This window comes from Pelecanus crispus, chromosome 9 (genome assembly GCF_030463565.1).
Source record: "Pelecanus crispus isolate bPelCri1 chromosome 9, bPelCri1.pri, whole genome shotgun sequence".
Classification (NCBI taxonomy): domain Eukaryota; kingdom Metazoa; phylum Chordata; class Aves; order Pelecaniformes; family Pelecanidae; genus Pelecanus; species Pelecanus crispus.
In genome coordinates, this window is record NC_134651.1 from 8680090 (window position 1) to 8706158 (window position 26069).

General features: G+C 38.9%; 1 protein-coding gene across 1 annotated transcript in view; it reads right to left on the bottom strand.

The window, feature by feature from the left end:
• TBL1XR1 (TBL1X/Y related 1) overlaps positions 1-25664 on the bottom strand; it is a 34512-nt gene extending 8848 nt beyond the window's left edge. Inside the window, exons 1-8 of the mRNA XM_075716461.1 lie at positions 25625-25664; positions 7171-7273; positions 5414-5559; positions 3735-3954; positions 1484-1616; positions 1143-1284; positions 776-839; positions 577-674 (exon numbers count right to left, since the gene is read on the bottom strand). Of these exons, the coding sequence (XP_075572576.1) occupies positions 577-674; positions 776-839; positions 1143-1284; positions 1484-1616; positions 3735-3954; positions 5414-5559; positions 7171-7228 (861 nt within the window). The 5' untranslated portion in view covers positions 7229-7273; positions 25625-25664. The remainder of the gene's footprint in view (positions 1-576; positions 675-775; positions 840-1142; positions 1285-1483; positions 1617-3734; positions 3955-5413; positions 5560-7170; positions 7274-25624) is intronic.
• Positions 25665-26069: the final 405 nt, after the last annotated feature.

The following is a 26069-nucleotide window of genomic DNA, read 5'->3' on the forward strand; positions in this document are numbered from 1 at the left end:
TTCCTACCATTCATAAAATCTCTCACGCTAACAGCAGCTTTGAATTTAAAGACCTTGTGAGTCTTTAAGTTTGTTTAGAGATGTGAAATAAAACACAGTTAAACAATGAGCTTCATGGCATTACACTACTGGCACCTCCCCAGTCAGATATATTGACTTTTCTTATGTCCCAGCTCTAACCTTTTTAATCATTCTCAGGCTTGACTGATATCCAAATCGGCCTGAACCTATTCCTCCAATATGATTTTTTTTCTGAGGTTTTGCATACAGTGCTTCATAAAATTTTTAGATGATTCAGTTTTACTGTTCCTCCGTTCAATGCACTTACTTTCCAACTTATGCTAACCTAATTGGTAAGAGATCCAGGGACACTGAAATCTAATAAATTAAAATATCTCAATAAACTACCATAAAACACAAGGAAACATAGCTAGCATAACAAGTTCTTTGAAAGTACATATTTACGTCCCATGCCTTTAGTTTAATTTACTTACTTTCTATAGCTTTGCTATTATGCTTACAATTAGATTATAACGGTGAAGGAAAGAATTTTAATTTTACCAAAGATTATCTCACCTTGTCCACTCCTGCACTTAAAATGAAGTTTCCTTTCTTGTTCCATTTTAACGCAAATATAGGACCTTTATGTTGCCCTAAGGTGCTGGCAAGATTACCTGAAAATTTATATTGATATGAATACATTAAAAAAATAAAAAACTATGCTGCGAGCCACAATACAGGAAAATATACTGGAAATTAGAAGTATTTTACTTACCATCTTTAGTCCATATCCTTGCAAAGCCATCGTAAGACCCAGTTGCCAGAAGTGTACCTTCACTCTGCCAGTAAAAAGGTTATTTTATTTATTTATTTTTACTGTATAACGCAAAGCTAAAGAGCACAAAGCAAATTTCAGGTAGAATACATCTGCACAAGATTTATGATATTTATTCCATTGACTACAACTTATTAAAAAGAAGACCCTGAAGTACAATGCAAGAAATTACAATGCAACTCAAAACCAGAAATATTTAAGGAGCCGTAGCAGAGGATGCACAATTGCTGTCACTTAAAATTTGACTATGCAAAATTATAGGTGCAATTTTCTTGGGAATATTTTGAGCACTGCCATTTCTACTTACGTTCCAATCCAGCGATGTCACATCTTTGTTGCTGGGTACATCCTGCCCTCCTTCTCGTATACAGTGTCGAAGTACCAGCTGCGTAGAGCCACTCGTGCTGTTTTCACTGAGGTTCCATATCCGTGCTGTCGAATCTCCAGATCTACAAAACAGTTAATGAGAATGTAACCCCTTCTCCCGATTAATTCCATTTAAAATAGTATTCCTTTCGAAACAGCAAACGTTGTGGCATTTGATGTAGAGGATGTTAGGGCAGATATTATTTTAACTTGTTACCATCAACATACAGAAGTATGCCAATGAGCATTGATATTGTGTACATACACGGTCAATGCACATACCCTGAGGCCAAAAGGTCACTAATGGGATTCCAGGCACAGATGAAGACTTCAGATTCGTGGCCACGCAGCACCACTGCCTTGTTGGGAGGGATTTCAACATCTCCATCTACTTCCATCATATCTGTGTGATTATCTGCATTATGGGAAACAACAGTAGAGAGAGGTGGATTTTAATATTTTGGGACAATACGCTGTAACTACTGTATAGTTCATATTCTTCTGGGATGAGCATAACAACTAATTCACAATTTATGTGGATCAAAATTTGCAAAGCTGTAATGTTCCTTTATTTTTCCAGTTCCCATTTATGAAGTACTATAAACAGATGGGGAGTTTCAAAAAACCTGAGAAAGCTCTTAGCCCTTCTAAACCTCAGCATCCAAATGCATTTAATTGTGAAACTTCAAAATTGAAGCCAAACGTTAATTTTTTACTATGTTAAAAAATAAATGCTGATGTTAAAAGCACTCACAGTTTTTCAGGTACAATACTGCATAGTACAATATGTTACTACTCTGTCTTGTGCTTTAAGAATACATTTATGACACATTCATTTTCAAAAATCTCTCTTTTCACCAATTGCAGTCAAACAGGTTTTAAATCTACATCTCAGACACTTCATTTACAAAATGGCTTTAATTAATATAATAACATTTGGTGATACAGTAAACTGATAATAGAGCTTTTTAAACTGCATCGGCAATTACTGTGGAATTGTGGCAATACATAGCTTTCTGCGTGGTAGTGATGTTGAATCCATATTGTTCTGTAAAACATACTGGGGGCAATTCAACTGACAAAACAGTTTTCTTGGCAGCTACCATCAATCATTTTCTATTATTAAAAACAAATTCACACTGACTGTAAATGCAGAACATAAAAAATGCCGAACAGTTCACCTGCTCCGTATTTATTCACTGCGGTTAAACAAACTGTTTCACATCTATTGCTTAATTTAGCATTAAGGGTTTCTGTCACTGTTTGTATGTGTGAGAAAACAGAAAAGGCTATTAGAACATGCATATTTTTAAGAAAGAGCACCATATAAAACATTGCTTCAATTAAAGAGAATCAATGCCAGTATAATTTGGTGTACCAGCCAGTAGGGGCTGCTGGTATATCACATTTAACAGTGGCTGAGATCTGAAGTTTCTGCTTACTCTATCCAGTTCACAGTTAAAAAGTAAATACTCTTTTGAGATTCTTAAATGAAAGCATCAAAGTAGAGAGCTTATTTGTTTAAGCCAAAGATTATATTTCCAGTTTATTCATCATACATAATAATGAAAAAACCTAGTAAAATCCAGCTGTAAAATGCAAAACTGGTACATGGCTTGATATGAATATTCTCTCAATATTTTCTTTTCTTTAGGTGCTTTTACAGCAAGAGCTACAACTCCCCCTCTCAGATGCATAATTCAGACTTCCAGAACAATATTTTCAAAATAACATTTTAATGCCTGACCTGAACTTTTCTATACTAAGCCTGATTGTAAGGTATGTTCCTTTGACCAGTGATGACAAATAAAACACTTGTTTCACCAGTCACAACTAAAATGCAACCAATTAATAAACCAAACCTGCAAGCAGTTGCATCGAATAATTCTGAACAGCAAATCATGAAAACTGATACTGATAAAGGAGACAAATGACACAGGATTTGTCTCAGCAACAGTGATTATCTCAGCATGACAAGGAAGTCTGTCCTACAGAGCGCCGGTTACAGCTCTCCGGTTCATGAGGTTAGCAGAACCTGTCAAAAGTAGTTTGCAGAGCTTCCCAAGCAATGCTCACTTTTACCCAGCTGTGGATTAGCAGACTCCTCTCCCTATTCCTTGTACAGGGCCCAAAGCTGAGGAGGTGCAATATTTAAAGAGTTGTCTCTGGGTTTTTTTTTCTGGTCTTTCATCTTTATGCAAGAGCTCTCAGAGGGTCCTGTGAAAAACCTTCAGATGGTGGGAAAGGAACAGAACTGGAAGTGAGACGGGTCAATGGAATATTGCGAATTAATGAATTCAGAAGTTTGCGTCTCCTCCTGCAATTCCAAATATTAAACTGGGGACAGTCAAAGGTGAGACACCATCTGTCAAAGTATCACCTATGACAAAGGTATTCTCTGCCAGCCTAAGGGTTACTAGTACCTCTACACATTTACCTCACTGTCTGCTAGCTCATACTATGAGCTTGTGCTCTGATAAATGACAAGGAAGTGGCATTAACATAGGTTAAGGTCATTTCTGTCTCAACTTACTTGCTATAGTATGTGCTCCATTTTCTTCTCCATTTGCAGTATTTTCTCCATTTTTCGCTGATCCCTGTTGGTTAGTTGCGGCTGCAGCTGCAGCAGCTGCTGCCTGCTGTTGTGCAAGTTTATCTCTGTAGGCCTGTTGTCTTGTCTGTACCACATCGGGCATTACTGCATCTATCAGTGAGAGAGACTCTATCGGCCTACCATCAAACAAGGTACCATCCTAAATTACAGCAGAGGGAGAAAGAAAAAAAAAAAAAAAAGACAACACCAAGTACAAATTAACATTATGGGAAAAAAATCCAAGGAAAACTAAAGCAAAAGTTTTGATTTAATATAATAAAGCAGTTTACAAATGGTGCTGGAAGTGATATCTCATTATTGTTGCAGTTAGGATTGGAATTTTAGTCTAAAGTTAAGTGGCCACCATAAATACGCAAAAAAAGCCACCGCAGGCCTCTGGCAGAGCTTCTGGAATCAAAACTTTTACGCCTTGAGTTTGCAAAATCATCTGCTAAAGCAAAAAATACTGTAAGCTATCTATGAATATGATTTCAAACATGAGTGGCTGCAACAAAATCTAATGGTTTGTTTGAAGAGCTGCAAACATTGCAAGTCGGGTCACTGGCTTGTGAAGTTATTCTATCTTATTAGACTAATACTTTCCATAAACATTATCTGGAGAGTTGACTAGTTTTCTTCCTTTTTTTAAACAGTGCTGGCATGCTTTCAAACAATAAGGAAGAATTTTATCCTGAAATGGACAAGACCCAGTTAAAAATACCCTTATACATATGCTAGGGCTTTGTCAGGATCTATTTTTAGGAGCTAGAAGGATTCCTTGTGATAAATATAGGGTCTCCTTCTTCTATTCCAACCACTTGCTTTATTTTTCTGAGGCTTCCTAAGGGAAAAGATTTGCTACACTGGGACTATGAAAGCTACATGTAAACAGAAGATGTAAGGGAGACTGGAAAGTGAGCAGAATTAGTGAAAAAACCCATTTCCTTCTGTAATATAACTGACATATACAAAGACTGCTAACCTTCCAGGCATAAATGAGAATGGAAAGTGAGGGTGAGTATCTACAGCATCAGGCAGGAAGACACATAGCTTTCTGTACTGCTGGAATAACCATTTAAACACCAAATTTAATAGATCCTGCTCAAGATGAATTAGCCAGCAGAGGCAGAGAGCAAACTGGCATATACCTCCATCCTTCCTGCCACAAATTGAAACCCTCTCTCTATTTGGAAAGCTTGCCTTTGGGCTCTCATTACTTCATTATAACGACACATCACCCAAATGAGAGCTGCACAGCGCTCTCCCACCTCCCTAGTGCGAGTCTACGAAAATAAAAATTAAGAGGTTACTTGTCTCAATTAATATTGCACTTGTCTGGATTCACAACATTATATTAGGGTAAAAACTCTACAGACAACGGACCTTTAAGCCATGAGCCAGAACACCATGCCTGGTGTTGAGTGGCTGCACTGGGCAGAACCCCTACCCAGTTATGTCACTCCATTCTGGTTCCACCACTGGAGTCATGGTGAACACCAGCAGTAAGGAATCTGAAGTAAAAGTAGATAAATAGGATACAAGAAAGTTAAGAAAAAATACTACCATTTAAATGTACTGCAAGCAAGGACATAATGCTCCTGTAGGCAAAGCCTCCTTACCTCGTTAATACTGACTTCTGCCTCTACATACTGCAGGCCTTTCTGGATGATGGAAATCAAAGCAGCTGGTGGCACCAGAGCACCATTTATATTAGACTGGCTGATATGGCTCTCTATACCAAAGGTAAATGCTGAATGGGAAAACCCTAGAGACAAGGCAAAAAAATCAGAATTGATTTACAGACAGACAATGCTACTTGCCATACTGCTGTAGGATCTTCTGTTTACAAATCTAAGCAAATTATACAACATGATAGCACGCTTATGAACTAAAAAAAAACCTCATCAAAACAGCTGTTTCCCTCTTATATGTTTCTAGTTTAAGTGTACTTTTTTTGTCTTTTTAGACAAAAACTAAGTTTAGATAAAAACACAGCAATTATTAATTATCGTATCATTGAGAAAACATTTCTGCATGAATAAATAGAAAAATATAAAATAAGTATGTATCTCCAAGACACCAAGACTCACTTGTTGTTTTTACTCACTGATTTGTTACCCATGAAAGTGAAATGGATCTGTAGGTAGAACAGAATTCAATTCATGGTACAGTGCCATCATAACTGTGTACGTTTTGGCACTTAGAACTACATCAGTATTACGCACTGATTAAGAAGTGGCCAGCATGTTATGGTGCAGCACTGGAAGTTGCTTGCTATTTATTTGACCACCCTGGAAAGGTGAATTTAACCTGCAGAAAAATAGTTGTTTCAGCAAATTAACTTCACTGTCACAGAATATTTTTCTTAAACTACTGATTTTTTTTTTTTCCCCCTGTGAGGTAACTAGGAAGCTGCCTGCAATCTTTCAGATGAAGATAAAGCAATTTTATAAGTTTGGCTTCGGTAACAAAAGCAATCTCAACTGGAATAAGAACATATAATAGTTTTCAGTAAATTCAGGCGGAACAATGAGTTTCTGCTTTCTTCTGACAAGCAGAGACTGAAAAGCTCTGACATCCACCATTGCTTCTGGTGTTTCTTTGTCTCAATTAGAGAAGTCCACGAGCAGTAGATGTAAGCAGTACACAGACATTGCATCAATCAAATGCATTTTCAAGAAGCGTGAAGTGTGTTTTCAAGTTTGACAATATTCGTCTGTCTTTGCTCTTCCTCCTAAGAAGCAGGCAGCTTTGGCTAGCCTGACACCAAAGGACAAAATCCTCCAAGAAAATGTCCTGCAGCGAGGGAGTCTTTTGAGAACCCAAGAGTCATTCCTGTAAAAAATCTGTTCATCTGTATTTAGATTCAAAAGATACAAGTCATATGGTCACAGTTGCCACTTCTTTGAAATACAGCAACATCTGGCCTCCTACAGTCACGTTCAGGCATGAAATTCTGCCACAGAAGACCAGCTCGCAGGAGCACCATCACTCCAAGACAGAACAGGAAAAAAACCAGTATTTTGGTGGTCATCCTTTTTTCTTCTTCAGGTAGCCCCAAAGAAAATGGTGCAAAGTGTCATTGTCACCCTGTAGATAAGTGATCTCCAGGAAAATGCATTTCTAGCCATCAAGTGAGTCCTTGGTTGGTTGACTGCCATCTGAACACTCCAAATGACTAAATCTGATTAAGTTACAGAAGGTAACTTGGCAGGAGTTCATTCTCTTGTTAAGAAGAAACACCAAGAAACAGTTCAGACAGAAGCACATGCCTACTGGCAAAATAATTAAATGAGTCTGTGTTTGCTAAAGCCAGTTACAGATGAATACCAAATAAATTATGCATTGTTTAACAACCAGAATGGTAAAAACTCACCTGACTCTTGCAAGTATCTATATACCAGGAAGTTAACCTCATCACTGCTTATACTCATCTTTATTCCCAGTTAAACCATGAGGTCACAACAAAGGACACAACCCTGAAAGTAAAAAAGTAGGTCAATTAAATGTTTTTAGTACCTAATATGTATTTCTCGGCAAATGCTATATTTATAAAGTAAGTAGCTCCCTGGCAGCATAGACAATGATTTTATTTTATAATGCAAATAAGTCTACTGTAGTCATTAAAAAGTCATTTGTCTCACCACAACATAAAGGTCAGTAAATTAAATATTGAAGGGCTGGATTCTCAAATGATGCAAATTGGTATGGACTGGGGAGCTATGCTGCTTAATACCAGTACTAAAAAGGCCTAATTTCACAGGTTTTTAAAAAATAACCAAGTGAGCTTCATCTAATCAACATTATTGCTATGGAACACATTTTTCAATATGTGGATTTCTCTCTGCCTGGCTAACAAAGGCCTTGGTTTCATGTTGGTATGCAGGCAAGTTCTCACTTTTACTTTCTACTTCAATTTTCAGGTACTCTTGCTCTAGTAAAGAGGTGCAATATGGGGTACAACACTGTATCTGTTCAAAGAAAGCCCAGCTGTTTCCACTAAAAGTTAGAAAACATCCCAGCCATACAATTATGCTTTGCAAAAGGAATTCTTGAAATTAGTGACAAACTTTAAACAGATGATTTTTAGTTACATTTCTCTAGGCTTGCAATCAATGCTTTAAAAATACTGATGGATATATATACATCATTTTCCCTTTATTTTATTAGTGGTAAATATTTAGCAAGACAAACAATGTATCAGACTATATATATTTTTGATGACAAATTTTGAAAATATGAAGCAACAAGAGTCTTTAAAACACAAAGATGAAGAGACAAATACAGTATTTTTTCTAACTTTAAGCCTCATTTTTGAGAGCATTCTCATGACTTCTGAACATCTAAAAATCCTGATCTTTCCATGACATCTAGCAAACAAGTAAAAACATCAGCTTCCAGAATATAGTATGAAATAAGGTCCATCTCCTGTTTCCAGTATCCCCCCACCACTTTTCATCAGCAGACCTTCAAAGGTTTTTACCCAACTGCCCACCAACATCGTTTTCTTCTATGGAACTGGAGTCTGAGAAAGTAAGCGACTTTCCTACTGTTATTCGGCAAAATTTGACCTAGATCTGACATGAAAAAAGGACTAGAGAACAGGTTTTCTTGTACTGTTCAAAATAAAAAGTTCTTGCTACATGGCTGCGTGGTCAGGGCGTTCACCACTTGCTCGAAGTGGGAAAGTGGTGAACACAGCAGTAAGCAACAACTACAAGGTGACGATCGGCTTTATTAGGCTGCCATACATATTCTTTCTAGGCGTCTTTTCCTATCGAGATTTCCCAAGGAAACAGGAGAAAATGACCACACTCTCTTTCTTATCATCTAACTTTTGCATTTTACCAGTCAATTGCAACCAAATTTGACAGTGGGAAGAGGTCTCCAAGATGTGACTTTCCTGTAAGTCCCATAATGTTGTAAAGACCCAATTAAACTCAGGAAGAGGAGAGGCTACAGGATGAACTCGGACATCGAAAGGAGTGTGTTTGCCCGAAACCACACATGAACCCTGGAGAGTTGATGAGCCCATGTACACCCCCCAAACCCACCCCAGCTACGTGGCCACCCACCCAGCTAATAGCTGGGGTTAGGAAGGAGGGCAGCGCGCACTGCCCGCTCAGTTTGGAGAGGGCACAGGGGAAATGACACAGTCCAAGAGTTGTGCAGGGAGGGCTCGGACCCAGCTGGGGCCAGTGGGACCCGAGTGGGAGAGCCAGGGTTATTCTGCATGGGAAACGGGGGGCTGTACACGATGCTGGGCATGTCCACCGAAATCCAGATCTCATGCTTATAGAGCAGCTCGAGCACACTGCGCTGCCAAAGCGGGGAAGATGGCTTTAGTTTCTTAAGAAAATAAATAAAAATGCAGAGCTGCTGAAATCCTTCTAATTTCTAAAGGAAAAAATAATTGCTCCAGTACAATAACTTCTAGCTAGTGCAACACAACTTCTAAAGGTACACTGATACCAACCCTGATACCTACAACTGATACCTACCCCACTCCATCCACAGCCTCCAGCAATGCCTGATGTACAAGGTATACCTGCCAAATTAGAATATACTTTGAAGGCTTGTTTGTTGATCAGTGTGTGAAATTAATGTCATTTTTAGCCATTTCATGCATTAGCAACCAATTCTACCATGTGCAGGACCAAACAGTAATTTTATTCAGCTATGTTTTGTTGTCATGCCTGGTGCGAATCATCTTTATTTAAAACTGCTTGTTAGAGAGACGTTCTGTAGGAAGAGGAACAATATTCTCCTTCAGAAAAAAAAGGTAATTAAATTTAAAAAGCCTCGTAAAGAAGCCTTTTTACGTTACACACACAAACGGTAGTATGTGTTTCATGGGTCTGTTGCTGATTTTTAATATCTTGCTGCACCATCCAAAAAGATAGATCAAAATGCAGAAATCGGATGCAAGTGCTATTTGCTACATAGAGAAGACCTGCATTATTAACATAAAGAGGGCTCCCCACTCAAAGCAGAGTTGTGGAGATGCCACATAAATTCACCTGTTATGTAGCTGGATAGCTAAACAAAAAAAGCTAACATTTTGCTTGTCTGTCAAAAGTGTTATTCACCCTGCCCAAGTCAAATGAGTATCATTTTTCAAGGCTGGTTCAACGTGTTCTCCACAAGATGCTTTGGTAAGGCCAAGTACTGCCACATGCTGTCCTGCCCAGCTATCGAGAGGTGGCAGTGCAACACTGGCTTTTGTACCGTAACAACCAGCAAACTCAATAAATACACCGCTTGCCTGATGAGGACATGAAACTAAAAAGGGTGCAAAAGGTTCCATTTTTTAACCAAGAAATTGCTTTATCTGGGGTTTTTTTGGTGCATATTTAAATTTTCTGAAAACTCCTTTCTGTATTTACCCCCCAATCACAGGCCCAGTCGCTCAGCCAGCGCCGCGGACACAACCATCACCCGGCTATTGCACAGTCAAGGGAAGTGAGGAATTGGGAGAAGAACAAGCCACACCAAACCACCTGCCTTGCCATCCCAAAAGCAAGTTATCACATTAAAGAGAAGATACAGCAGAAGTACAGATAGGAGAGGATACAATAATTATTTCTCTTTGAAAAATTTTGAATTGATGCTGGGCTCGATTCTGGCTGCCGGTCTTACGCTGCCAACCCTCGAAACCAGGGGCAAAGCCAAACATCCCCCAGCAAAGGGCTCTGCAGCATGGCCACCTCCAGCCCCAGGAGCAGACCTTGCAGACAGCTGAAGCACCAGCTCAAAGCTGCGTGAGCCCTTTGCGTGTGATGGGGAAGCTGCTGCTCTTTCCAGCCCTAGGAACCGTGCTGCCTCCCTCCTTCTCGCTCATAGCTTCCTGGGAAGCAACCAGCGGGAATGACCCAAGACAGCAGCAGTGAGGGAATGACAGCGAAAAGAAGCAGAGGTGGGATGGAGAGGGGACCCACCGACCCCAAAACCACCGACCATGTTGCTCTCTGTGCTCGACATACACAGCCACCCCTTCACTTCATGTTGGAAGTTACAACTTGCCAAGGACGTCTGCCAAAGAAAAATAGTAATGGGAAAGAAAATAAACCCGCTAACCTACAAACCACGTGAACTGCTTTTTCCCTAATGCCCAACACAGCCCCAGGGCTCGTTTGGGAGGTGACAGAGAAGATTTCTTAAAAGTGGCATCATGTAAATGGAAATGGAAACATGAATAGAGGAGGAAAGGCTGAAAAGAAGAAAATTAGAGGAGAAAAAAAATTATCTTTATGTATGTACCCATGCACATACACACATACCCCACATACTAACAAATTACTTCATTAATGCCAGTTTATTTCCCCCAAAATCCACTATTTCCACGCGCACTCAACTACTTATGATAGGCACTTAACAGATATCAATACTGCTCTTTATTTTAGATACAGCAATTAAATAACTGAAAAGACGCAGAAAAATGAGCCACATCATTCCTACCAGTCTTGGATTTCTAGCCTAATTTGCAAAGGGCTATTTAAATATCTCAAGATATTTGCACCTATATGTCCCAAATCCATTCTGAAAACGTAACAAGATTCTTGAGGCCCTTTTTTCTGGCCCTTATAAAAATTCAAAGCCTTGCTCAAAACATTCTGTGGATTTACAGGAGACATGGCAAAATACAATGCACCCACACTACTGTTTTAGCTCCAAGTGCACTTTTAAAGGAAATCTCTCCCACTTGCCCCTACTTTTGTTTTGCACCTTGGAGCAGTTGCAGTGCATGTGAAGTAGATTCCTTAACGGTAAAACTAGGATTAAATTTAAAAAAAAAAACAAAAAAACCAAAACACAAACAAACCGAAACCCAACAGGTTAAACCAGGATGTATATGAGGGCTTATGAACTATGCCCAAATTGCTCATGGGCTTCCAGTCCCTGGGACCACACCAGGATCGATATTCACCGCTCAAAACAAAGTCCACTTCAGCAGCCTCTTCTCAGGCTCTCAACCTACACATGTCCCTGCGATGCTCAGCAATGCTGTAGGGCCAACAAAACTGTATTACAGTGTAGGTAACCCACCACCCTGTTCTCCCTCGATCATCCAAAACCACCGAGCCACAGCCACTGGTTATCTGTAGGATCCCCTTCCCCAAGGAGGGGCCTATGGTTTATAACACCACTGTTCAATTAGAATCACGACAGTATCACAATATGCCAGGTAATTTTTAATGTCACTACAGAAAGTCCCTGAACTCCCAAAATTTATTAGGTGTAAAACTTATCAGCCATACAATAAGAGTCAAAGGTCTATACAGATGCTGGCATCAAGATCTACTCAAGAACTAGATGTGCCACGGGTCAGGAACAGACAAGACACACATCTGTGCTTTAGGCAAACTGACCCACTCATTCCCACTCTGAATCCATGCCAGAAATCACACAAAAAGTCATTTGGAAACTACTTTTTCAAAAGGAATTGAGGTTTCTTGTCCTAGACCCAACATATCAACTCTGACATAGCTTCCACATAGCAAAAACACGCCTATATTTCTGTAACATGCCTACCGTAACTCAGACACACCAGCATGCAGGGTCTCACACGGGCTTCTCCACCCCTTGAAGACCGTTCACACACTTTCATCCTTTGGGTAAAATTTGCAAGTAAAATCCATTATAACGAGATCAAGTTCCACTATCATGAACACCAGATCTGCAGGCTAATGGGTGCCCAACAGTACAAATCTGATTGCATTTCTGACAAATTATTATTCTACTCTGCATGTTTATGCTAGCTTTGTACTCTTCTTCCAGGTTCATGCCAAATGCTAGAGAACAGATGCCGCTCGATATGGCTCCTAGCCTAATAGTTTTTTGGGGTTTTTTTTTGTTTTTTGTTTTTTTTTTTTTTTTTTTAAAAAAAGCCCCAAACCTGAACTGGCACAGAAAGTTTATACATCAGATTAGCATTTTGTATCCCTTAATCACAGTTTTATAACGTATAGTAGATTTACTACAGTTAGATTTATTGTGTCATCAAACAGCAGCATAAGAAAGTAATATTTCTGCAGTTTTAGGTGGGCTCTAACACATCCTAATTAGGTAGGATAACAGAAAAACGTGGCAGGCTGCTGTGAATAATAATTCCCCAAAACATACTAATCATTAGTTTGATACCAAATATGATACGTTAAAGGGAACAGCTAATGCTCTGGGTAGCTCTGAAAAATGTTTAATGCTTAGAGATGTAAACAGACTGCTACATTTATCCATGGAAAACAGAAGCCTGGCTACAGAAACAATAAATCTCCTACAACAGAAATATTGTCACTAGTCCTTTTATTTTTTCCTCTTTCACAAGAAATCCGGACAAATATTTTGCCAGCATGTGCGCACATAAACAGTGATACCATTTTTTTGTTTTGTTTTTTAAATTACTGCTTACGAATCTTCCTTTTTTAATGACCATGATGGTTAAAAAAAAAGAAATGAAAATTATACGACTCAAGCTGGGAATGCGTAGTTTTTTTAATTTCACACAAAAAAACCTGAAGGTGTGTACAAGTCCTTTGGAAAGTTTTATTACAATTCTGTTTTATATCTGTATTACCTCTTAAAAATAAAAATGAAGTCCTGTGTGTGATACACAATTTGTCTTCCTATGCTTTGCAACTAACACAGAGTCCCTCAGCCTGGTAAACCTACCTGCTGAACTTGGCAGCTACGTGATTGCTGTCACGGTGGCTCAGGGGACAGACAATACTGCGTTAGCCCAGGAAAGTGCCGATACACTAAACTCCGCCGCTTCTCCAACTGCATCCAGGTCGATTAAAGACAGTGAGGCACCAATGCCACCAAGTCTGCTTTGATTTATCAACTCAGAGGTGCTGAAGAAAGTGAAAAGGGGGCTATTGAAATCCAGCCACTCAGACCAGGCAAACTCCTGGATTTGTGAAGTTTCAGCAGGACTTCATTCAGATACAAAATCCACCGTGTGAGTAGCTTGCAGAACTGGAGTTCTCATCCGGGGCTCCACAAAACATTGTTGCTGGTGACTGCTGTTCTACTAAAGCGTTCCCCAAGGGCTCTTCCCCAAGACATGGTGGGTCTACCCCAAATGGCTGCTGAACTCAGTAAGACTACATCCAAAGAAGAGTTATGTGTAGCCCTTTAGAAATGGTTCATAAAGGAAAACTCATAAAATAAATTAGTGGTGCCTGTATGTCAAGCATGCAGCGTATGACCAATGTTGCATGTCGTTCTGCGTAAGAATTTGTTAGACATCAATTTCAATTGCAATCAAAGAACATTTTCTCATACTTTAAAAAGAAGAAAAAAAAAGCTTGAGTTTTCTTTAACTGTATCCACTAATTGCTCTAAACACTCTTATTTCCTCTTTCACATCTTCACTTGAGAGATGGGGTCCAATATTGTATTGGGCACAATACAAATGAGCCCTTATTAAAGTTCTCCTACTATCTGACAACCTGCAATTAAGAATTCTTTCCAACCTTCTGAATTTAAAGTAAATTTTTTTTAAAATAAATGCATAAGCTTTGTTGTAATATAGTTCAAAATGCAAGTTATTTCATTTTCTGCACTTTTACCTGTGTCTCTAAATTGCTATTATTTAAATGTGCCCTTCTTTTATTTTAAGATTCAATAATCTATGTCAAATGTGAACTTGCATAAAAAAAAATTATCTGTAATTCTACCTAATGAACCTTCTTACTGATTTCCCATATGATCAAGCTTTGCTAGTTTTCCTTCTAGCAATTTAAAACAAGAGATGCTTCTCATGTTCATCTTTTAACTCTGCTGCTTTGCTTTTAATCTCAAGAATACAGCTTCATTTCCGAATACTAAAAAAAATAATTTTTCCTTTCCTCATCTGAATTGTTTTCCTTAGCTTAGGCAATAAATATTTGTATTCTGTACTTCAGCTTTAGTGACCTAATTTATGGCAACAGTCTCTGTCTTTCTGTGCCAATTTGAGTATGAAGCATACAAGATGACAAAGCCAGTTTGAAATTTTCTGAAGAAAAAGAATTACAACCCTGAAAGGGAAAGGAGACACACACACCCCAGACACACAAACCCCGAAACCACCCAAAACCTTAGCTAAAAATAACAGTTACTGTGTACTTATCAGAGTACTCAGTCCCCAGAAACGCCAAGCACAGTCCTGAGTACTATTACAAAATAAGCTGCAGATGAAGCCCATTTGTTGGTTTTGCTTAGGGCAAAGTAGTATTTAATTACTGAACTATATGAATCTCCTCCCCAAAGTCATATGCTGCGTGACCCAGGAGACTGGGATTCCGGATGTTACAGCAAAGACACTAGTGACAGTATATTCAGTATCGCATTTCCAGGGCTATGGCTACAAAGCTGCAAACTTCTATGCTTTCTGGAGTTAAAAATACATCTTCCTGGACAGCTATAGGGCATCTTGCAGTGATTCTTGGCAGCCATATTTTGTAAATCCCTAGACTGACTAAAGAAACAGGGATATTTCTGGTACTGACACTTTATTCAACACTTTTTAGGTTCTTAAATCTCTTTTTTTCCTTGTTACAGTGCAACATAAGAAGAAATTATGTGGTTGGGGGAGATTTTTCTCCTTATTTCCTGTGTCAGAATAGCAAAAAGGTTATTGTATATTAGCAGTTTAAAGACTTTTTGCGGAGCTGTTTGGGGAGCAATGAAAACAGACATCTCATTCCAGGCACAACTTTCCTGCATGGTAATTACAACCCTGTTGAAATGGAGGTAGTTCTGATACATCTTTCTTCAGGAGCAAATATGTTATTCCTTCAAAACTTAAAAGCCAAACCCAGCTGTGCAGAACATGCACCCATATGCCAGTAAAACCACCAGCAGAAAGTCCTGCCTCAATTTTGACTACTTCATGAAAGCCATCCCTCCCCGACTCCCCACAAGATCCCAAGCCCAAACATCCCGTCTCGCTCCCCTGAAGGCAGCCAAGGAGACGGCTTTTCATCACAGAGCTCAAGTCCACTGATGCAGGCAAACTAGGATTAAATGAAAACTGTCCAGAAGTAGTAGTTTAAAAGTTAAATCACCACCCTCTTCCAATACTTAAATAATTTGCAGAGAACACCAGGAAATATAACCAAACATTATGAAATTCTCCTTGATCAAACACCTATCCAAACCAAAGGCATTTTTCAGAAGAAGAACCCGTGGCTTGATGGGATGACCTTCAGGGTTAGACTGTCGTACCTGCACACAAGCTGGACAGATGCCTAGAGCACCAAAATTGGAAATGCGGCATTTCTATAACTGATTAGAAACACATAGCTTCTGACTGATGACCAGAATTAGCACGTTTACCTGGGGAAGCGGTAGTATAGGTTTGGCCAGTATAGATTACCTCACAAGATGACCTGCAGAGTCTACCTTGTAGGCTCTGTACACTAAATACATCTAACTCTGCAATGGAGCAGGAAGCACCAGACAAAGCTTGTCATCACTCCAGGGAGAGGCATCTGTCCCCCAAAAGGGAAAATTTTCCTATTGGAGGGGCCATCACAGGAACAGTGGTAATGCCAAGCAAGCTGCAGAGCTTCCATTCTTAGGCCATTAGAAGGATGTCCCTTTAAACAGAGTTACAATCCTTCAGGAATACCTAATTTAAATAAATTAAGACTTTTGCAATCAAACTTACAGACCCTATCTCAAGAAGGTTTTGTAAAATTGTTAAATGGCTTTACTAAGTGCTACAATAATGGTGTACTAATATTCGCTGGATCTAGACATAGAATAGCAGTAGCTTGCTGAAATCAAGTGCAAGAAAGATGAAAACTGGAAGCAGCATTATCTGCTATGCTGTTTAAAATTCTATGCAATATACCTCTTCGGCATGCATCCAGTTTTAAGCATGCAACTATACGACTGCTAATCTCCTGTGCTGCATTAAAGCCTTAGCAAAAAATTAATTATGGATGAATGGGGGAGCACACCCATTAATCCTTGCTTGGATCAAACAGTGTAAAAATTTCAGAGAAAGTAACTGATTGAGGAGAACTCTTGAGTTGGTCAAAATGAGCCCTATCAAGAGCTTCTGCTGAGACTAAGGTAGGGGAGAGGCAACGCCCAAAAAATGTCTCTATTTGTGACCATGCACCACTGAAAATAAGCACAAGCACTACGGTTCAAACTTTTTGATCAAGAATGTGTAGAAATTAAACAGTTAAATGGAGTTAAAGATCTCCATACTGTGCTAAGTTTCTGCTCTCAGCTGATTTATTCTCATTTTCACTGCTGGAAAACCCACCGAATAACGTGGCCTGGAAGTCTGATCAAGAACATTCCATTTTTTCCAATACGCTGTTCCTGATGTTCCCACAATAGATCATTCAGGGCTCTAAGGGACTGTGTCAATTGAACTGAATGATGTGGTTGCCTGCTGGTACATAAATGCAAAGGCAAAGCTGAGGGGGTTTATTTTCAAAACAGGAGACATTGATCCTGTGACAATGTTCCATTACCCTGACTTTATTTCTATTAGAGACAGTGATTACATCTACATCAATCACTTGAGCTGATGGATATTGGTGCACTAACAGTGACACAGTTTTTCACTATGCTCCTGCTGCTGACCTGCATACTGATGGCTTACAAAAAAAGCTTCAATCTGAGCTTGGACTAATGCTACTTACTTGTCAATGAAAAACTAGCGAAGTTTGGGCAGACTTTCATACTTAGTCGCTTTTCAACCGTCTGTGGCTTTGGGTTTTGGGGTTAGGTTGTTTTTTTTGTTCTGGAAATCTTACTGTGGAATGGTGATTAGTGACCATGTGGCCTGGCACAGATTCTATTTGTTATGATTAATATATTTATATTGCTACCTGATGGTAATAAAACAGCATATGTAGTTCTTACAAGCATCTGCGGAAAGGTATCTCTGCACTCCTACAATAGCATTCCTGTCTTGACTGGGGATTTTTTCATACGGGTGTATGGACGCCTCTTCCATTCCCCCATACCATCACCCTTTTACAGTTTCTATCTGCTGTACTTGCTATCTTTCCCAAGCTGGTGATCCATCTTCTGGCTTTCATCTCTTGATCTGACATGCAATCTTGAGCCTGTGGTCACGCATTTGCCCTGATTTTCACCTCTTCAACACGCACTGCCTACACGTACTCTGCACTCCTGAATTCATTTCTCCAACCGCTTTCAAGAGCACTGACTTTATCTGTACTTCCTTCAGTCATTTCTTTTTCTACGTTCTTCTTTCACTACCTTTCCATTACAACACATGAGTTGCTAACATTTTGCACAAATAAACTCTGGTGGTTGAAAAAAATTCAATTCAGCTTCAACAACAGTGATTTCTATTCCCGCTAAGCCCTGTTCATTTTATTTGTCCTTGTTTGTTTAGCCTTGTGACCCGAGTCACGTCCTGAAGTGCCTGCAGGAGAAAGGACTTTGTTTGACCCGCTTCAGTGTATTTACCGCAGCGGGTTCCCTCGTTCTTGATTAGGAAGTTTTTTTTAATGCTGCCATAACAACAACAAATTGAGGTGATTTGGAGTTATACCTACGCAGAGCAACAAAGCACAGCAGAGATGGGAGTTAGCAGCATCTGAACGAGTGCAGAAACGGGGACAACAGCACGCCTGCCAGAGCCAACCAGCATCTTCTCACGGCACCCCTCCGCACCATGCTGACATCTACAACTCACATTAGCGTAAGGTTGGACACCTCCTTGCTGAAGTCCATTCTGTACTGCACATCCATAATTTTTCCATAACCAAAAATAAAACAAAGAGACCCCAAATCTTTCTCTGTGGTGTGCCCTGGTACTTGCGAGACTGAGCCTGTGAGGACCCAAGCAGCCCTTGCCTAGGAGATCCGACAGCATTCGGCTGTAGAGCAATGAATTCTGCTAGTCTAAGTTTTGAAACACTCATTAGAGGCCACCACTAGCTCATAGTTTTGGATTGGGTCTTTTTTGTGACATGGTAGGGTTTTATGGTTTATTAATGCTATCATTACGCAGGTAATTATCCTAAATTCCTGCAGGTCTTTGGGGCCTGGTTCGTCTTTCCCAGTGAACAACCAAAGCCAAACTAAAACCAAACACACTTATATCTGTCTGGACATACAGCTACACGAACATGACCTTTTCCAACAAAGGATCTACTTACTCATTTGCCCTGCCCTTGGTGTATGAGTCAGAACACTCTCACCTCAGCTTTTTTAGCACCTACAAAGCTAATACCAAGTGCAGGTTTTATTTTCAGCATAGAAGCTGACATATATATATAACATATATATATATATAACATATATATATATATGAACTATATATAAATAATGCTAACCACATAAATGGAGCAAGAGAAGCATTTCCTGCAGTGGAAGACCCAGGAGAAAGCGTGATCTCTCTATGTGTGAGCGCCTTCCCCAACTCCTACATTATTTTGGAAAAGATCTGGGATTATCAGGCATAGCACATAACTTCCACAGTGTTGGGGATATAAACACGCCATTTGATTAGGGGAAACAGAGACAGTAACGAGGTGCTCTGTTCACAGAGTAGGTGAAGAGGGTTTGATCTATTCTAAATGCAAATAAACCCAGCTTATTTCTCCATTGTTAAGCCTAGTCTTATATGCCTTTCCCATGAGAAAATAAGTTTTGGAATTATGTACTCTGGCAGCATCTAGTTTGGGGATAACAAATAATTTTTCTGAAATTTCTTTGTGAGTGCGTGAAAGCTGCCAATTTTTTCCTGAGGCAGCTGTTTTGTTGAATACTAACAGCTCCGAGTCCATTGTTTCTGAAAAATGAAGGATGAAACGTAAAACCCCTGTGAGAGAGAACCATAATGAGGTGAAAGAGAAAAAAAAACCCCAAACCCTAACAACCTCACAGGACAGAGAGCAGATCCTTCAGTTACAATTTGTTAAAATTTTAAGTCAGGAAAATATAAACTGTTAACAAGGAAAGATATCATCTCCAGCTTTAATGGCCATTAATCAAGAGCAACTACATCAGAACCTGCTACTTACTGAAGAGGAGGCCAGATTTATTTTAATTGGGATGAAGAAAAAGCAAACAGTGCCCTTCGGATAGGGAAAACAATGAATTAATTACACTAAGAATGCAGGGGGTTGTTGTGTTTGGGGTTTTTTGGGGGTTGGGTTTGGTTTTTTTTTTAATAAAAAAACCTGACTACTTCTGACTACTTGGGACAAGGCCAATATTACGAGTTGTGGACTGATGGCAAACAGGTAGATTGGTACTTGTGAATGTTAATAGTAGAAATACACTGTGCTTTAGATATGTTTTTCTTTATTAACTCAGATATTAAACATGTTGAGAATCTAACTGCAGTTGGACAGCAGAATTTGGTATTGAATATATGTGCTAACATTCATCATATTTACTGTTCAAAGTTCTCTACAGCCATGAAAAATATCCTAAAGCCTGGAATAAATTAAATGTAAACTGATAAGTTCTTTCTAGCCCCAAGATGTTCACCTAAAAGATTTAAAGACGTGTAACTCATGATTGACTGCAGCATTATGCATGAATAGAGAGTTTTAAAGAAGGCTTAAGAAAGTTCACCTTCAGATTAAAAACTCAACTCTCCTTTACCCAAGCATTTTCACATCCAGCCCTGTTTACTAAAGCAGCCTGAAATGAGCCTGTGGGAATCTGCAGGCAATTAACCATTGAGTTCAGGACCTTAAAAAACCAAAAAAACCCCACCTTTTGCAAAACTAAAAATAATAGGTAAGATGTTTCTGCAATTGGTCATATAGATGCAAAAAACAACGTGTGAATCTACGTTAGATATGTCTACTCCCACACTCCTCCGCTATCCGTGCCTTATTAGATTGCTAATCCGCAAAACAAGACATCCTTTCCTCATAACCACTCCACCAATACCACCTACAACACCACTTTCTTTTATTCCCAAATAAAACCAAATGCAACAACAGTATTAGTGCAAACCACAGCTCTGAGTCTTTAAAAGCTGTCTTAGAACTGTAGGACATTTTTGTTCAAGAATAATCAAATTGCAGTGTCTGAGCTTAAAAAAAAATGACAGAAATGAGTTACCAATGCAAACAAGATCAAGTGCAAAAGGGCAGTATGAAAGCATCTTCACCTAGGCGCTTTTCTTTTTTTAATTAAAGACTAAGTAGCAGGAAGAAATTATTAAATCAGAGCATTCCTCAGAAAAGAGAGATGTACTAATTAAAATTAATTTAATGCTTACAAATTTATTTTAGGAAAAGGACCACCGAAGTGGATCAGAAACCAACCATACTTAGTTTAGCACCTCAAGATTTAACTTCAGGTAGACTTCAAAATTAGGTAGCTAGATTTTCCAGCAGCACCTAAATCACTTAGAAGCCTTGTTGGAATTGACTTCTAACAAAGAACAGGATGTGAAGTACTTGCCTTTTCTGGGTACTTCCTAAGACCAAGTTGATGCATCTCTCAAAACCCATGAAATAATTTTAATAAACACACACTATCTGACAAACATTATTTTTGGTATTCAAAGAGTCAAAGCTCTTCTTATCTGTTAAATTTAAATCAAGTATTACAGTAAGAGTTTAATATCCATGATCTTAGCCCTCCTAAGGAGACTGGGCACAGCCACTCATGAACACGACCAACTGCAGCCACAGACAGCATGCCATGATTCATTTGTCTTAGGCTGTGACACAGCATGATCAACGTACTTGTCCTATTTTCTGTTTACAACCTAAAATAACAAAAATGTGAAACCAATGTAAAATTCTCATTTCTTCTTTCACTGCACTATATAACAATCTGCAATACAGATGCAATCTTTTAAGAAGTAGTAGAGAAATAAAGCAACAGCAACCCAAGCAACATCTCAGAGATGCTACAGCAGCCAAGGCAGCTGGGCAAGCAGGCATGTGTGCCTGAGACAGCTCTGGAAATGGCAGTCCAGAGGCAGGTTATAAAGGCTGTTAGTGTAGGTCATGAGGGTAGAGTACTGCTTTACTTTTACTGAAAGAAAAGATTGGGCATCCCTGGGCCACCATTCTATCATCTTTGGTCTCTCACGGCTGTCATTGCCTCTGCCACACATGGTCTAGGAGGCAGCGAGGCAATAACCAAAGAAGGAGAGAGGCAGTGAAGTGACTTGCATAGCCCACGCCCCAGCTTGCACTGTGGGACCAGACACCCAACTATACAAGAAGTTGAGCTGCAGACACAAGGCATTCGCCGGGACACGGGTAGCTCTGACAAAAACACCTCACCCCCAGTAACTCTGCAAAAAGGGCCAGATCGTCTTCCAAGCCTCTGCTACAATAACCACCTTCAATGCAGACATTCAATGTCCGCATCTCTACACCCTGCTCTGTACCACATCTCAAAGTTTGACTGTGTTAAGTTGTCATGAGCAAAAACCATACTGTCTAGGCCTTAGTGCTATGTATTTTGGCAGAGAATGTCTCCATCTATATTAGCTATGCCCAAATTTCCATAAGAAATATCACTGATTTTTCCCTTCAAGTATATACATCTAATGAAAAACTCACTCATGCCTCCAAAGGTTGTCTAGACATTAGGTTGGTCCCCCTTCCTGCTCTCAGCATCTGCTTCCCCCCCGCCGCCAATGAAGTTGTATCAAGGGTCTTTTGGCAGAATATTAAGAAGAGCATATATGCTAAGGTGATATGCCTATAATACATAGAAAAGACAGGCAATACAGTCATCAACCTTGACCAGATTTTCCATATCCTGCAACATATCCTTTTTTTTTTTTTACTGGGAGCTGTTCCAATATCTGAATCATCAAGAGCAGTCTTTTCTTTTACAAAATGCCCTGAAAAATAAAAACAAGCTTTTTCCTTGTCTGTTGAAAAGGGAATATTTTACCTAACTCAAATTATCCTAGACTAAGGACAACTTTGAATGAATGCCAGATTCTGATACTTCATCAGTGTTTAAGTCTAGAGGCATATTTATACTACTGTGAAGGAAAAATTCCCAGAGATCCAATGAACATGCCTGCCATAACACAGCCCCAGACGGCTCCTACACATTGTAAAGTCACCTGTATCTGTAGAAGCAATTGCATTGTTGATTTTAGAAGATTAAAGCATAGCAAATGTTCTTCTTGCTAATTTGGCACTGCACAGAGGGGCTGACTAGTAAAAGCAACCTGAACACACCTGTAGAGGGTTACACAATGAGTTTAAAAAAAAATATTAAAAGATGGTTTAAAAGAACACTATTTTTGCTTTTCTGTACAGCACATGGGATATATATATAAAAAAAAGCTACATCAAAGCAGCCTGTTGTATATAAAGTTTTTGTTTTGTGAGGCAAGCATCCTTCAAAGCTGTATGCAAATGCTTGCATGAGTGCCTACACACACACATAAAAACCTTAAAATTTAAAACTGTTGGCTTTGTACAGTAGAAGCAGGAGAGCCTACTGAAGAAACTCTTTTCAAATGGGCTGAAAGTCACAAAGGATCCAATTAAGATAAAAAGTTCAAACCCAGGACATTTCCTCTTCTTTCTGAATGTTTAGGCCAACATCAGACATCTGTTCTCACTAATTTTTGAATTAATCCCCTCTAAAGCAAACTATTCAAAACCTGAAGATACATTATCTGTCTGATAAGGATCCCCCCCTCCATTAGAAGGTGCTATTTTGAATTAAACAGTCTCCTCTACTGGTGCAGCTGGATACATGATCATAGCTTCGTGCAGAGAAAACCGTTTTGCTTAGTCAAGTTAAAACATCAGCAGAGATGGAAATACACCATGTCTTATAACTGCAGGCTACTATTACACAGGCAGCTGCACCGAAATGGTCGTCAAATTGTCCCACAAATGACCTCCACTCTATCTTTTGCAGAATTAAGCAATCACAGTAACTACTTCTGCTAGTTCAGATTTAAACAAATTAGATAGGATGGCTTTTCAAAACCAGAAACCCACCATGTTAGGTTATCTTTACCTTACCTCAAACACTGGAATAGCAGGTTGGTTCCACACATGAAAAATTCTGCTCACCCATTTCCAGTAATAGAAGCATTATTTGAAAATAAAGAGATGATGGAGAGGAAGAAGTCCATGACTTCTCCAGATGACATTATACTTTAATAAGTACTGCACAAATTGCTCGCAACATTTTGAAAAATTTTCAGTATTTCTCAGACTCCAAAGAGCTCCTATCATCTTTCTTTTCTTACAATATTTATAAAGCTGTGATGTCTTTACTTTGCAGAATTGCCGCTTAACATTCTTGAGTAATGCTACTCAAAACTTCACAATGCCATTTCTCGCATATAAATCTGAAAGCCTATTTTCTTCCACTCCAAGATTTAGAAACTCTAATGTGAGTCTACATGCATTATTTGTGCGTGCTCGAGGTATTATGTACCTATAGGGCTGGAAACCATACAGTGTGAATAGTACCATGCCCAAGTATTTTAGACAGACCAATCTAAATGCATTGACAGCAGGGAAAATAGCGTCAGTCTTTACACCAGTTCACTTGTGTCTTCAGATAGCATCCTTTTGCTTCCCTAATTTATCAGCCTCCGGAGCCTTCTCCAGCAAGCCCCACCCCCCCCATATCTCCAACACAGAAACACCTACTACCAGTTTCGTACATTGACTAGAGAATCCCATTAAGAAGTTCTTATGTACCCCACCTTGTTTTTAGAAAACAAAAAAAAAGAGCTTGTGAAAGTATACATAGGTACAGATCAATCCAGAAGAATATTTAAACATGTTCTAGTCCCATTGACTTCAATTGCTTAAGTGATTTGTTGGAGCAGAGCCAGTACAGTAGTCCCCTGCAAAAGCACGGCCATAAAGAACAGTCAGCAATATCCTTCTCTACCTTGTGGGGGTCTACTTGCAAGATAAGGTTTGTTTTAACAAAACTCCCTCTGTCTTTGAGTGCCCTCTACAGACCTAAGACAGTACACAAATAGAGCTTGCTAAAAAACTTTAAGGGGTTGTGATTTTAAAAAAAGAACATCTGCTACACCCACAAGACATTTGTTAAATTACAGCATATATTAAAAATTCTACAGATACAAATGTGGTATCAGTTATCTACTGCTGAAAGAACAAATACTCAATTGTGCTCCTGCAGAATACTTAAGCATGGGTGTTGGTAGACTGGTTCAGAATGAGTTTTCCCTTTATTAGAAGCAGCAAGGTAATCTCATCTCCCTTGTAACTCTAGCCATGGAGAAGAGATAAGAAAATATGTTTAAGGAAAGTATGCAAAATCAAAAGAAATGCTAGAGGGATTGCAGTTACATACATTTAAAGAAAACAATTGCAAAATCCTGACTGCACATTGAATTTAAGAAGAGACTAGTAACAGCACACAGTCTGGATATTTGTCCTCTGAACCACATATTCATATTTTCCTTTAGGAAGCCAAGACTTTAGTACTTGAAAAAAAAAAATACTATAATCAAAACACAATAACTTTTCCCCTTTTTTTGAAAAACTGATACACACTAAGGCAATAGTGACTCCACGCTTCAAGCAGACAACATAGTTTTTACAAGGTGTTTTGTCAAAAGGTCTATTTATTAATATTTCCATGCTGTGAATTGAGGTGTTATAACAACTCTAATGAAATTAATATGGATTTACACATGAGACAATAACAGCTCCAAAAGGAGCTGTTAAAGACCATTGAATAAAAGAACACTTAATGTAAAGATTCAGCCGACTGCAGAAACTGATACCTAACAAATACTGTAAATGCACGTAACTGCAATTACTAGTACTAAATTGTACCAAACTATCAGTCCACTTTTACAACAAATAAATAGATAAATCATTGAGTGTCCTTACCAGAACTACTCTCTGAAACCCCACAAAATTGTGATGTGGCAGCAGTACAGCCCTTGGTATTACACCACCTGTAACACAAACCATATTATGATAGTTTCTATCAATATTTATTTTAAAGGATTAAAAAAGGATCAAATCTTTTTTCTACCAGTCTTTTTACTGAAAGCATTAAAACAACATTGAGTTTCCTACTGATTGCAATATATGCTTAGATAAGAAAATAAATGAACAAAAATTAAAGACCATCTTTTGATTACTTACATAGAATTTATTTTAAAAAATTACAGGCACAGTTTCAACTCTATCCTCTTCTCACTTTTAGTTGAAAACAAAACCCTACCAACAGAATAGAGCATTAGCTTTAAAGGAATTCCTGTTCTTTTTGGCTGCCCATATTGACAAAGGGGAACTTTATGAGAATCCAGATTAAAGTTTACAAACGGCA